The sequence below is a fragment of the Solanum tuberosum genome, unplaced genomic scaffold (assembly GCF_000226075.1).
Source record: "Solanum tuberosum cultivar DM 1-3 516 R44 unplaced genomic scaffold, SolTub_3.0 scf00961, whole genome shotgun sequence".
Taxonomy (NCBI): Eukaryota; Viridiplantae; Streptophyta; class Magnoliopsida; order Solanales; family Solanaceae; genus Solanum; species Solanum tuberosum.
Genome location: NW_006239949.1, coordinates 1 through 13,124, shown reverse-complemented (window position 1 = coordinate 13,124; position 13,124 = coordinate 1). Strand labels below are relative to the sequence as shown.

General features: G+C 34.6%; 1 protein-coding gene across 1 annotated transcript; it reads left to right on the top strand.

Annotated features, from left to right (window-relative positions):
* The first annotated feature begins 4,071 nt into the window (after positions 1-4,071).
* Positions 4,072-8,088, top strand: LOC102591900 (pathogen-related protein-like). The gene is made up of 4 exons (XM_006367827.2): positions 4,072-4,230; positions 4,765-4,897; positions 6,253-6,551; positions 7,884-8,088. Exons 1-4 carry the CDS (start codon positions 4,072-4,074, stop codon positions 8,043-8,045), a joined length of 753 nt encoding a protein of 250 aa, XP_006367889.1. The 3' UTR covers positions 8,046-8,088.
* The last annotated feature ends 5,036 nt before the right edge of the window (positions 8,089-13,124 follow it).

Sequence of the window (13,124 nt, the reverse complement as noted above, 5' to 3'; positions counted from 1 at the left end):
AAATTATTTTTACAAATACAAAAACTAAATTACAATATAACCGAAAAACTAGTTTTAAATTATAATATAGCCATAAAAAAATAATTTTAATTTTTTTCTTTACACTAAATAATGAAAGAAAAAAATAATATAAGAATAAGAAACTCAAATAATGATAATCAAAGAAGTAAAAAAATAATTTATGTAAGAAAAAGATTAAAATATATCTTGAAGTTTGCTAGAAGGATCATATATACCCCTACATGATTTTAAAAAAAATTAAAAGTAAAAAATATAAATTTAAAACTATTTTTTTTCACTTATATATGTTAGATAAAGGGTATATGTGAGCTTCTTTTGTAACAGTAAGAGTATATGTGAGTCATTTGTATAACGGTAATGGTATATATGAGCCACTTTCTTAACAAGGGGTATATCAGGTCTAAATAACAAAGTTGAAGGATATATCAGACCATTTTCCCTTAATTCATTCCACTTGAAATATAGTGTGCAAAAAGTTATGGATTATTTTTAATACTTTTTATCATGTACAGAGGTAGGGGAATGAGAAATGGAGAAAGAACGAGAGAATAAGTAGGGATAGCAATAGGACGGGTCAGGACGTGGAGAGGTGGGTAAAGTTTTGCCCTGCCATAGATTCAACACACCCTACCAAGCCCCATTTAATAATTTTTGTTTTCCAACCTGCCCCACCCCGTTTAGCTCCTCTATTTTGTCTTCAAGTTCACAACGGTAATATAGAAAATTTTAAAATAATCAAAATGTAACTAATGAAGTTTTTGATTCTTGTTGGATTAAGAGTATTTTCATTATTATTATTTTAGTTTAGAATCAAATGAAAAAGTTTCAGTATTAGAAAAGTTGGTAATACTACCCAAAATAATCAAAATGAGTTGTCGATCGACTAATAGTGAACACATTATACAAATGGGTCTAATTAGTAATGATTCAAAAGTCAATCTTAACATAAAAGGAAAATATTAATATATAAAATTTCAACCAAAATTTGGCTCAGCTTGCCCCATTTAGAATTTCAGAGTTGTAGTTCTCCCGCCCTATCCTACCCTACGAATATCCTTGATTTTTCTATAGATTTTGGAAACCTGATTTCAAATCAATGATTGTATATGATATCAACACATTATTCAAATCATGATTTTAAATCCCAAAATTATCCAAAAATTAGGATTTGGAATTCCAAATTGTAACTTTAATTTGTTTTAAAATATAAACTTGACCTATCGGTTTATATTTTAAATAAAACAAGATTCATAATTTTAAATTTTATAAAAAATAATAATCATGCTCGGTGTGAAGAGATTGTTTGTATAATATGAGGATTTTATCAAAGAATAGTTAGTTACTATTTTTAAAAAAAATTTATTCAATCAATAAATATATGTAAAATTATGTAAATATGAAAGTTTGTACGTAAGAACATTTAAACATAAATATTTATAAGTACAACATATATGGAGATGTGCAATTTTTTTTAATTTAGCGCATTAGGAATCTTCGTACCTTATTTGTGAACTACAATTTGTTCATTGATTAGATTGTATAAGAATTAGGGATCTTTTGAAAGTTTTCAAAAAATTATGGGCTTTTCCATGTATATAAGAAAAAAAATACAATTAATGAATTACATATTGCATGTTCAAATGAAATTTGAATATCAAATCATGATTTGAAATCATATCTAAATGGATTCTTAGTTTGACCGGACATGAAATTTCAGAAATTAAAGATTATTTTAAACCTTATGGTTGTTAATTAAAGATATGTGTAATGTATCAAAATACCCTCTGATATTCTTGCGGTCTAAAATATGTCATTATGACTCTATTTCTCAGAAGTCATGTAGTATTGTGCAAGAGGATGTATAAACTATCAAAGACTTTAGACCTACATCTCGCTGCTAAATAATGTATATGAACTCATCTCCAATGTCATTTTTCTAATGGAATTAAAAAAAAACAGATATATGGATCGGTTCAGTTAACTTTTATTTAAGGAAGAATTATATCTGATAATATTTCGTTCAGTTATGAATTGGTCCAGGGCTATACAGACAGATAAATATAACCAAGATGGATGATAAAATTGGATCTTCAAAAAATATAGTTGAATGGGACTTCATACAACAGGTGCTATAGGAACAGGCTTTGTGTCACAATCCGAAAATTCAAGTCATGATGACACCTACCAATATCCACTGGTAGGTAAGCAAACCCTAGGCGGGAACGGCAAGAAACAAGCCCAGTGGTAGAAACCTCAAATCAACAGAATTAACAATATAATAAGGAAAATAAACTGCGGAAGAGAAGCGATTACATAACTAAATACAATAATTTATGATCCAATCTCATGACCTGGTGGACAATGGTACAAAGCTACTAAAATGAGTACAAACTCCATAAATAAGCAAAATAAGTACATACTTGTCTCGAATACAAAAGAATAGCCAAAAACTATATGCAAATAAAGATGAGTCAAACTAGAACGCCTTCTATCTTTGAATGTCGCAACAGTTGTACACAAGATCAAAGAGGTTGGCTGGTGCTCAGGTCTGCATTAGGAAAAATAGATGCAGAGTGTATCATGAGTACCAAAATAATAGGTATCCAATAGACATCAAAGTCTAACTAAGCTTGGAAATTAAATATAAAATAGAAAGAGGGAAGTAAAATGGTATCAAGGAGGCAGGAGAATGGAACAATAGCGATAAGTCTAACCATGCGCCTCAATAATCTAGCAAGAAGCGGGACAATAAAGTAAAGCAACTAACATAACTTAACTAGATCTGCATAAGCTTAGAAGGTACACTCGTGCGAAATTGAATGAAAATAACCCAAACAGGCCTCCATAAGCCCGATTAGTACATAGAAGAGCTAAAGTTATTTCTAACTAAGATTAGATCTATTTTAGAACGGGAAAGTCTGAAACCCAGACTTGAATTGCGGCTAAGGGGCCCAAAGAACCCAATAAAAACATGTTGTCAGGATTCAAACCCGACTAATAATCTAAAAGGCTGATGCATACGGTCAGCATAACTCTTATTCCTGCTTTGTGCTGATCTAAGCATATCCTGAATCACACGAACTATATTCAAAGCCTCTTGAAGCAAATCAGTACCACGTGGCCTAGGATCTGAAGCCTTTAATGGGAGAGTGAAAACACCTACCATATAAGGCCTTAAATGGAACAATTTGAATACTCGAATGGTAGATGTTGTTATACGCAAACTCCGCTAAGGCTAAGAACAAGTCCCATTGACCTCCAAAATCCAACACACAATATGCCCAAAACATATCTTCCAAACCTGATTAGTATGCTTCAACTGCCAGTCAGTCTGCAGATGAAAAAGTTGTGCTAAGGTCGACTCAGGTACCCAACTCCTCCTAAAAGTTTCTCTAGAAGCTAGAAGTGAACTGAGAAGCCGTATCATATATAATAGACACATGCATCCCATGATGACGAACTACCTCCTGAATATACACTAAGCTAACCTCTCAACACTTAAAGAAGACTGAATGATAATGAAATGTGCTGAATTAGTCAATCGATCCACGATTACCCAATACTATCGACACCTCTAGAAGTCTGAGGCAATCCCATAACAAAATCCATAGTGATGCGTTACTAATTGAACTTTGAAATGGGTAATCTCTTAAACTCACCACCAAGCCTCAAATGCAATATCTCTACTGATACCACTCCAAAAGTCAATTAGATTATTGACATGATATTTCCTCCCCTATCTACTAGTATAATACTCCCTCTGTTTATCTTACTTGTCCATATTTGACTTGACACATCTTAATAAATAATAAATAATAAAATAATTTTAACATATAACCCCTATTGATTATAAGACATCGAAATATTTAAAGTTCCCAGCAACTACTAAAAACTTCTTTCATGATTTACCATGTGCATTAATTAGTTCATGTAATTACCAATATGCAATTTCATCTATAAAAAGGTATAGCCACACAAAGTGAAATTCACCAAATCAATAAACTTAGAGAGAGCTATCAGAGAGTATTAAAAACTTGAAGTAGTTGAAAAATGGCTGGTGAGAAGGAAACAACTAAAGTGGCAATTGATAAGTATAGGCGGTTCCTGCATGAAGATCATGTTGCAGGTGCAGGAACTATGGGGTGGAGACATGGTAGCCCTCCAATTTATGACAGTGTTAATAATGTCTTTGACCAAGGAAGAACCAAGGTATGTTAAAGTACTCCATCCCTCTTAATTTATGTGATATTTTTTTCAATTTCGAGAGTCCATTGCAATTTTTCATGTCTTATAGATATTTTGAGTTGTTAGTTATTGTGATATGTACTCCCCCTTGGCCCATTTACTTACTGTGTCAAATAATCCTTGCTTATTGATCTTAATTTATTATTATTTTCTTTCTTCATCACATTATAATCTCTCTCTACATTTATATATTGATTAAGGTAAGTATGAAAATTAAGATTTAATAATATATTGATTTTTTAAAATGACAAAATTTTGGATCTTCTTACTTTTTATTAGCACAGGAACTAAAATAGATCGGATGGAGTACTATTTTTTACGTAGTTTTTAAAAATATAAATTTTCTTTTAAATGATTTAAAAATTTATATTAGAATTCACGGTTAAAATTAAGAAATTTGGCTTTTAAAATGTGATCAATGTCCCATGATTGAAGTAGTGATATTATCATCTTTCTTGTCAATATGATTTGTTCTATTTGGTTTCATGATTAAATCAGGTATGGCCAGAAGGGTGTCTTGAAGAAACAATACAAAATTCTATAAAGACATTTGAAATGGAGCTTAAATACAAGACTTGCATAAAGGACTTTAGGACCATTAACCCTGAAAAATTCAAGCTCTTTGTTAATGGTAAGACTTACAAAAATCAATTGTCGTTTCTTTTGATGTCTAGATTTAAATTATTCAGACCATTTTTTTTCTTATATGATAGAAAAGTATTTCAAACCTCAGTTCATCAAGTATATTTTGTTTTAGTTAAAAAAAAAAACAAAGGACATATAAATAAGGGCAAAATGGGGCTAAACAAAGTAGGATGAGCTAGCTTTTGGGATTGAGTTAGGCCCAAGTATCATATCTTTACATGGTATCGAAGCCAAGTCCATCCCCGTTTGGGCTCCCGGTCCACGGTCCAGTGGGGTCTGGGCGTGAAGGGGGGTGTTAGAGTAGGTAAAAATCTCACATTGGTATTGGTTGGAGAATGGACTGATGGTCTCGGACTTGGTCAAACCTCCCTTCATGAGCTAGCTTTTGGGATTGAGTTAGGCCCAAGTATCATATCTTTACATGGTATCGAAGCCAAGTCCATCCCCGTTTGGGCTCCCGGTCCACGGTCCAGTGGGGTCTGGGCGTGAAGGGGGGTGTTAGAGTAGGTAAAAATCTCACATTGGTATTGGTTGGAGAATGGACTGATGGTCTCGGACTTGGTCAAACCTCCCTTCATGAGCTAGCTTTTGGGATTGAGTTAGGCCCAAGTATCATATCTTTACATGGTATCGAAGCCAAGTCCATCCCCGTTTGGGCTCCCGGTCCACGGTCCAGTGGGGTCTGGGCGTGAAGGGGGGTGTTAGAGTAGGTAAAAATCTCACATTGGTATTGGTTGGAGAATGGACTGATGGTCTCGGACTTGGTCAAACCTCCCTTCATGAGCTAGCTTTTGGGATTGAGTTAGGCCCAAGTATCATATCTTTACATGGTATCAGAGCCAAGTCCATCCCCGTTTGGGCTCCCGGTCCACGGTCCAGTAGGGTCTGGGCGTGAAGGGGGTGTTAGAGTTGGTAAAAGTCCCACATTGATATTGGTTGGGGAATGGACTGATTGTCTTCTTATATGAACTTGGTCAAACCTCCCCTCATAAGCTAGCTTTTGGGGTTGAGTTAGGCCCAGACGCCATATCTTTACAAAAACAAAACCTTAGCAGGAGAAGACTCAATCGCTCCCCCTTCCCTCTCCTCCCTGTCCCACCCCATTGTCATCCATACCTCCATTTCATCACACCATATACCAATACACCCACCCATCATACGACCCCCCCCCCTCCCTCCTCCATCATATTTAACTATTTCGAAATAATATATCCTGCTTATATATAAAACACAAAAAAAAAATATTTATTTTTGAGAAAATTATTTTCTGTTGAAAGCATTTTTCTTCCTAATTAATTTCTACTAAATATTTTTTTCATTATTTTATGTCGGCAACAACAGGAAGAGAGGGACTGTCAGCAGAAGAGACACTAAAAGTTGGAGGTTACAATGCGCTATTGAAGAATTCATTGCCGAATGAATTCAAATACCACAAAGAAGACCAAGAGACCTTTGAATCGTCTCATACTGCTTTTCGATCAGCTTTTTCAAGAGGATTCGCCTGGGAAGTGATCAACGTGTATACTGGCCCTCCTGTTGTGACATACAAATTCAGGCATTGGGGTTTCTTTGAAGGACCATTTAAAGGACATGCCCCTACTGCTGAGATGATACAGTTCTATGGCATTGGCATTATGAAGGTCTAACTCTCTCTCTCTCTCTCCCTCCCTCTTATATATACATTTTTCGTTTTAATTTATGTTGAGTTTTTTAATTAGGCACAAAATTTAACTAAAACAAGACTTTGAAATTTGTGATTCAATACAAAACATAGGTATATTGTGGCTGCAAATTATGTAATGATGAATAAAATGACAATCTTAAAGTTATGTTATTTCTAATTTTAAAAAGAAATTGTCATGTCACATAAATTAACAAAAAAAACAGTATATCATTTCCTATTTTATTTTACTTGCTCGTGTTTACTGATACTCTCCTTAAAAAATATTTATCTGGGGTTTATTTTATAATTAACTTTATTATAGTCCTACTACTAGTACTACTTCAAAGGCGTGCCATTAATTTTTAAGGCAACTTCATTTCGTTCAAATTGTTCGCTTAAGTATAGTAATAAAAACGTAGAACGTTCTACATAGTGAGATTTTAGTTTAGTAATAAAAACGTAGAACGTTTGAATTTGAATCATATCTATATATTTAAGTTCTGGCAAAAGGTATGGGGTGTGCCCATACTTATTAGATTCAAATTTGCCATCGAATAACCTTAGAAATGGTTAATCTTGAACATTTGACCCCACTTACTGGGTCAAAACTCAAATGTGATGCCATTGGGACAAAACTTTTATGAAATTTGACTAGGCGGATCAAAACTCAAATTTAGTATTATTTTTTTCCTATTTTATTTTACTTACTCATGTTGACTAGATACTCTCCTTAAAAAATTATTTATCATGGGTTTATTGTATAATTAACTTTATTAATTGTATTACTACTAGTACTACTTCAAAGGCGTGCCATTAATTTTTAAGGCAACTTCATTTCGTTCAAATTGTTCACTAAAGTATAGCCCCTCGAGGTTTTAGTTCAGTAATTAAGACGTAGAACATTGTAAATTTGAATCATAACTATGCCAAAACCTAAAATATTTAAGTTCTGGCAAAAGGTAGAGAAATGTGCTCATACTTGTTAGATTTAAATTTACACACCAAATAACCTTAGCTTGGATTGATCTTAAACATTTGACCCCACTTGCCTTTGGATAAACCTTCAAGATCAAAACTCAAATGTGTTGCCCTTGAGACAAAATATTTATGAAATTTGAAGTTTCGTCCATGAGACAAGCGGGATCAATGTCCAAGACCACCTATTTACTAGGTCATTCCTATAAATCACCTCGGCTAGAATCTCATCCAGTCACTGGGAATCGGTCCAACATAAAGAATTAAAGTTGTTCACTTACATTAACATAAAACTTATGAGTTTAACGAACTAATTGTTTTTGTATATTAGCAGGTAGATAAATCTCTAAGAGTAGAGGAATTAGAGTTGTACTATGATCCAGCAGAACTTTTTGGTGGACTACTCAAGGGACCAAAAATTTCTGAATCTAACACTGAGCATCAGGGCCAGGATGATAATACCACCACTCAACATTGCCCATTCAACCACAACTAATTATGTCAAATTTCAGTTCTACTTTCGAAATAGTCATGTTTTAATAAAGTGTATGCAACTCTATTTCCAAATAAATATGTTTTAATAAAGTGTATGCTACTCTATTTCCAAATAAATATGTTTTAATAAAGTGTATGCTACTCTATTTCCAAATAAATATGTTTTAATAAAGTGTATGCTACTCTATTTCCAAATAAATATGTTTTAATAAAGTGTATGCTACTCTATTTCCAAATAAATATGTTTTAATAAAGTGTATGCTACTCTATTTCCAAATAAATATGTTTTAATAAAGTGTATGCTACTCTATTTCCAAATAAATATGTTTTAATAAAGTGTATGCTACTCTATTTCCAAATAAATATGTTTTAATAAAGTGTATGCTACTCTATTTCCAAATAAATATGTTTTAATAAAGTGTATGCTACTCTATTTCCAAATAAATATGTTTTAATAAAGTGTATGCTACTCTATTTCCAAATAAATATGTTTTAATAAAGTGTATGCTACTCTATTTCCAAATAAATATGTTTTAATAAAGTGTATGCTACTCTATTTCCAAATAAATATGTTTTAATAAAGTGTATGCTACTCTATTTCCAAATAAATATGTTTTAATAAAGTGTATGCTACTCTATTTCCAAATAGTCATGTCTGAATAAATTTTATGCAACTCTTTATGTCATTAGACTTTCTCTATCTATATTTTTTGATAGGATGATTGTCTTTCAGTCTTCTTGTATACATTTAGATATACCTACTCTTCTCAAGCCATAATGATTATGTAACTATATATGTCGGAAGCTACCTTTTAGTGATGCCACTGCTACCCTCTAACAATGGACCTGACAACCCGTCAGACATGGGACTGTCCATCATGGTTTCCATAATTGGTGTACTTTTGTCTGATCTTAGCTCGATTTTACTTTCTTTCCCTTGTTGTGTGATTTCATGTCCATCATAGTAGAAAAACCATTAAATGACACTACCTTTTGCTTAAGAATTAGTAACATTTATTCATAGTTAAGAGCATCAAATGTATCGTCTAATGCCGCCACATCAACACCCTCAACTTTGAACATTTGATTGTCCTCAAGCAACACCTAACACTGTATTTACATGCCCATGAACTATCAACACTCACAACAGTTACAAAGCAACACTTCAACAAGGTATGCATATGTCTATTAGTTAACGCATCAACTCAAAAAGAATCTAAGGATGACATCAGAATATCAAGAAGCAACTTGGCATGCACCATAAGCAATTTTCTCAACAATCAGACAACTTAATGCCCTCACCACAAAGAAAACTCTATCGCTAACATATAAATATTTGTGTATCAGAGACAATACAAAATACTCACTCCCATAATGAAATTTAAACCATGCATACATAACCCATAGGTTTGCCCTTATTATTTTCACACTTAACTTTACAAACAATTAGACTAGGATCACTATAGGACTTTTTTGACTTATAGCATAGGCTCGGGGTGAAGGGAGGATACATTTCGGAGCAATGACTACGCCCTCCTTAACACCCTCTTTACCTTGTTTTCCTTTTCTTTTGTTAGCAGCCTTTTCTCTTCCTTCTAGTCCTTAATTTCTAATATTTTGAATGTGACTCCCCTTCTTCTCTCTCATTTCATTTACTATTCCCTTTTTTTTTCAATTTGAATACAAATACATTCAACCTATCTTAATACACCACATCCACATGTTTTGATTATTGTTTATTTATCTTTTTTATACTCCATTGTTCTTTTACTCTTACTCACAATAGCCACCCTTAACTTAGGCATTTTGCCTAATTTGAGGTACATGATATCTAAGGAGAGACTAGCTAGGGCCAAAGTAGCAGTTTCAAAAAAGACGGGAAAGGTAACAACAAACATGCTTTCATTTAGGCTCAAAATTAGAAATCAAAGGATTATTTCATTCTTTGCTTAGTCTTATAGACTGGGTGGGCTAAATTCAAAAATGTCATATGATCCTTTCCTAATCCATTATATTTCAGTCAGTGCAACATATACCAGGCAAGTTCTAGATGCATACACAAGCTAGGAATAATACAAAACGCTTACATCCACATGGAATAGTTTGCACTATCGCTTCTAACGGTCAAGTTTTATACACATGGCTTAAGGACAATTATTTTATTCATAATCAATAGATATCACACAGAGATGCTCAACATTTAATATAACCAAAAATACATTTCATTCCATGCACAATGTTGAACACTTTCACTATTAACTGTTGCAAACATTTTTAGTACGTACATACTTCTTTTTATTGACACACACTCAACTAACATAATGTATTTACACAAACCACACTACTAAACATGTCAGTTCTACTATATAGCATTTAAGGGAAAATAAACACAACAACAAAAAACCTTAGGTGATGTGACACGCTCAACCCCTTTTAAAAAGACATGCACTGTCCTCAATGCATAAAAAAAACAATAAAGCTTAGGAGTAGGGTTTACCGATGAAGCTCTAGGCATTGGAGTCTAACCTCGTGGTGGGGAATCAGTCGCCCCAATAACATCTGTAGTGGTGACCAACATTCTCAATGATGTCTCAGTAGGAACTTTCATAGCTGTTGTGGAATAATAGGAATCTGCGACTCCATAGAAGTATCAAATCTCAGCTAATAGTGAACTAGAAGAAGCCCAAGATGCACGAGCTCTCAACTCAACCAATCTCAGCTCCTCCTTGAGTTGCGACCTCCTCTATTTATTCATGCTCAAGGCGTCTCTCTTTCTACGACTTCTCTTTAGGGATCTGACCTTTGTTTCCTCCAATTGTTGCTTGGCCGATGCTTTAGTGAACATACATATATAATAGATTCATAAATGGTTACGTTAGTCCTCCTCCGACCTATAGAATCAGGAACACCTCTGCCATCCTCTCTCTCAACTAAATGATATTAGCTTGGGCTTGGGAAAGCTCAGCCGCAAACTTTACCAAATCAACCACAGTCAACTCTCATAGGCGGTTATTAACCTGGCTCTCATGTCGTCCATTTGTGCATGTAGATATCTATATGAAATAAATGTCGTTGTGATATCCCTATCAACAAATGGACCAAGCTATTCAGCAAATAACTTCACTCGATCGTTTCTCGTGTCCTCTTAACTAGTCTCATAAAGTTTGGCAGTATATATAAATCCATATTGTGAAGGTTGTGGCAACGATGAAGTAGTCTCGTGTTGTGTCCTCGTAGACTCTATAGATGGTGTCGAAGTTGGTTTCTTTAGGCATCATAGGACGCTCTCCAACCTCATGATCCCCAACTTAATCTACTGGGTAAATACCTATGGCACCCACATTTCAAGCCTTGACTCATACCGCATCTTTTTAATATCAAAATTTTTAGTAACCACATCAATGCCCTCTAAAATAGGCACCTCAACCCACCCTTTTGCATAGACTCGTCACCAACCATATATAGGAATGGTAGTGAAGTAGTGTTCTTCCTCCTAACCCTATGCCTTATTTTCTTATCAATGAGTCTCCCAAAATCTATAGGGAACAAGCTTTCCACTAATATTGCCTTTTCCTCTCCAAGTGTGTTGTCACCTCTGGTGGGGAACAACCTGAATCTCACAACACAACTTGCAGGAAAAGTCAGTGATGCCTTTTGAATCCGCTCCCTAGCTAGTATTTGCCAACCACAAGGGTTGACCTTGAAGAGTTTGAGAATTAAAGCAAACTTGAATGATTTTATTCATTGCTTACATCTGCTTAAATACAAGTAAATGCAACTAACTTGACTAAATTGAAGGAACCAACTCTACTAGCTTTAAGCAACTAATCTAACAACTTAATCTTATCTAAAAGATTAGTTGACTTATTCAAACTAATTCAAAATTTAAACTTAAGATACTAACAAATAGATAACCACATGTTTATCTCAATAGCCTCAACTTCCCATATATCATCTAAAACAATGAGGTATCTCTTGTTCATTAGACTCTTGCGCAACTTGTCAGGCATGTCTTCATTTCGTATACCATCCACACTGCCTAAAACTTGTTTAAGAATCTCAGAGCACATCTTCCTCAAATTATATTCTTTTGAAATAGAACACCATGCTTGAACGTCAAAGTGTTTATCCACGCTTGGATGAGTGAACACCTTTTTGGCCAAAGTTGTTTTGCCTAGTCCAGGCATTCCAACAATCGAGACAACGTCTAGTTCCTCGGTACATCCAGTCAATTTCTGTATTATACTTTCCGCATCTTCCTCAGGACCAAGATATGGGATTTGGTCCCAAGAAGAGCATATGACCCGATGTTGAGATTCTGTCACTGGGATCACCTGCCCAGTCAGCATCAGCATACATATACAAATTCCTATCAGCATGATGACGAATTTCCAAGCACGATGTTGTTGTTGACTTGAGGTAGCGCAGAACCCTTTTTACAGCCTTCCAATGTTCCAGACTTGGAGAATGCATAAATTGGGATAATTTGTTTACTGCAAATGAGATGTCAGGACGCGTGAATGATAAGTATTGCAGCTTACCCAGAGTGCGTCGATAGAGGGTTTCATCGGCGGGGGGTGAACCATCATCTGCTTTAGGTGGCGAGCTGGAGCACATCGGTGTGGCAACCCCTTTGCAATCTGTCATATCCACATCAGATAGAATCTCAAGAATATATTGAGATTGAGATAGGATGATCCCATTTGGAACACGCTTAACGTCTATTCCCAAGAAATAATTAAGTTCACCAAGATTCTTTAGTGAGAACCTGCTAGCCAAAGAGTTGATGACCTGCGCAACTAAGTTTGGATGGTTCCCAGTAATGAGAATATCATCCACATATACTAAAATGTAAACAGTAACAGCCAGGGATTTAAAAATGAACAGTGAGGCATCTGATTCGGACTTAACAAATCCAATAGTATTCAAATAAGCCGTGAGGGCCTCATACCAGGCGCGCGGGGCTTGTTTTAGGCCATAAATGGCCTTTTTAAGGCTGCATACATGATCTGGAAAATTAGAATTGACATAGCCTTTTGGCTTAGCCATGAATACCTCCTCTTGTAAGTTACCCTGTAAA

Bases quoted from the DNA above. Each gene is read 5' to 3' on its own strand.
- LOC102591900 (XM_006367827.2), top strand. From the start codon at position 4,072: ATGGCTGGTGAGAAGGAAACAACTAAAGTGGCAATTGATAAGTATAGG. The intron at 4,231-4,764 runs GTATGTTAAAGT...TGATTAAATCAG, and splicing joins TTGACCAAGGAAGAACCAAG to GTATGGCCAGAAGGGTGTCT. The intron at 4,898-6,252 runs GTAAGACTTACA...CGGCAACAACAG, and splicing joins ATTCAAGCTCTTTGTTAATG to GAAGAGAGGGACTGTCAGCA.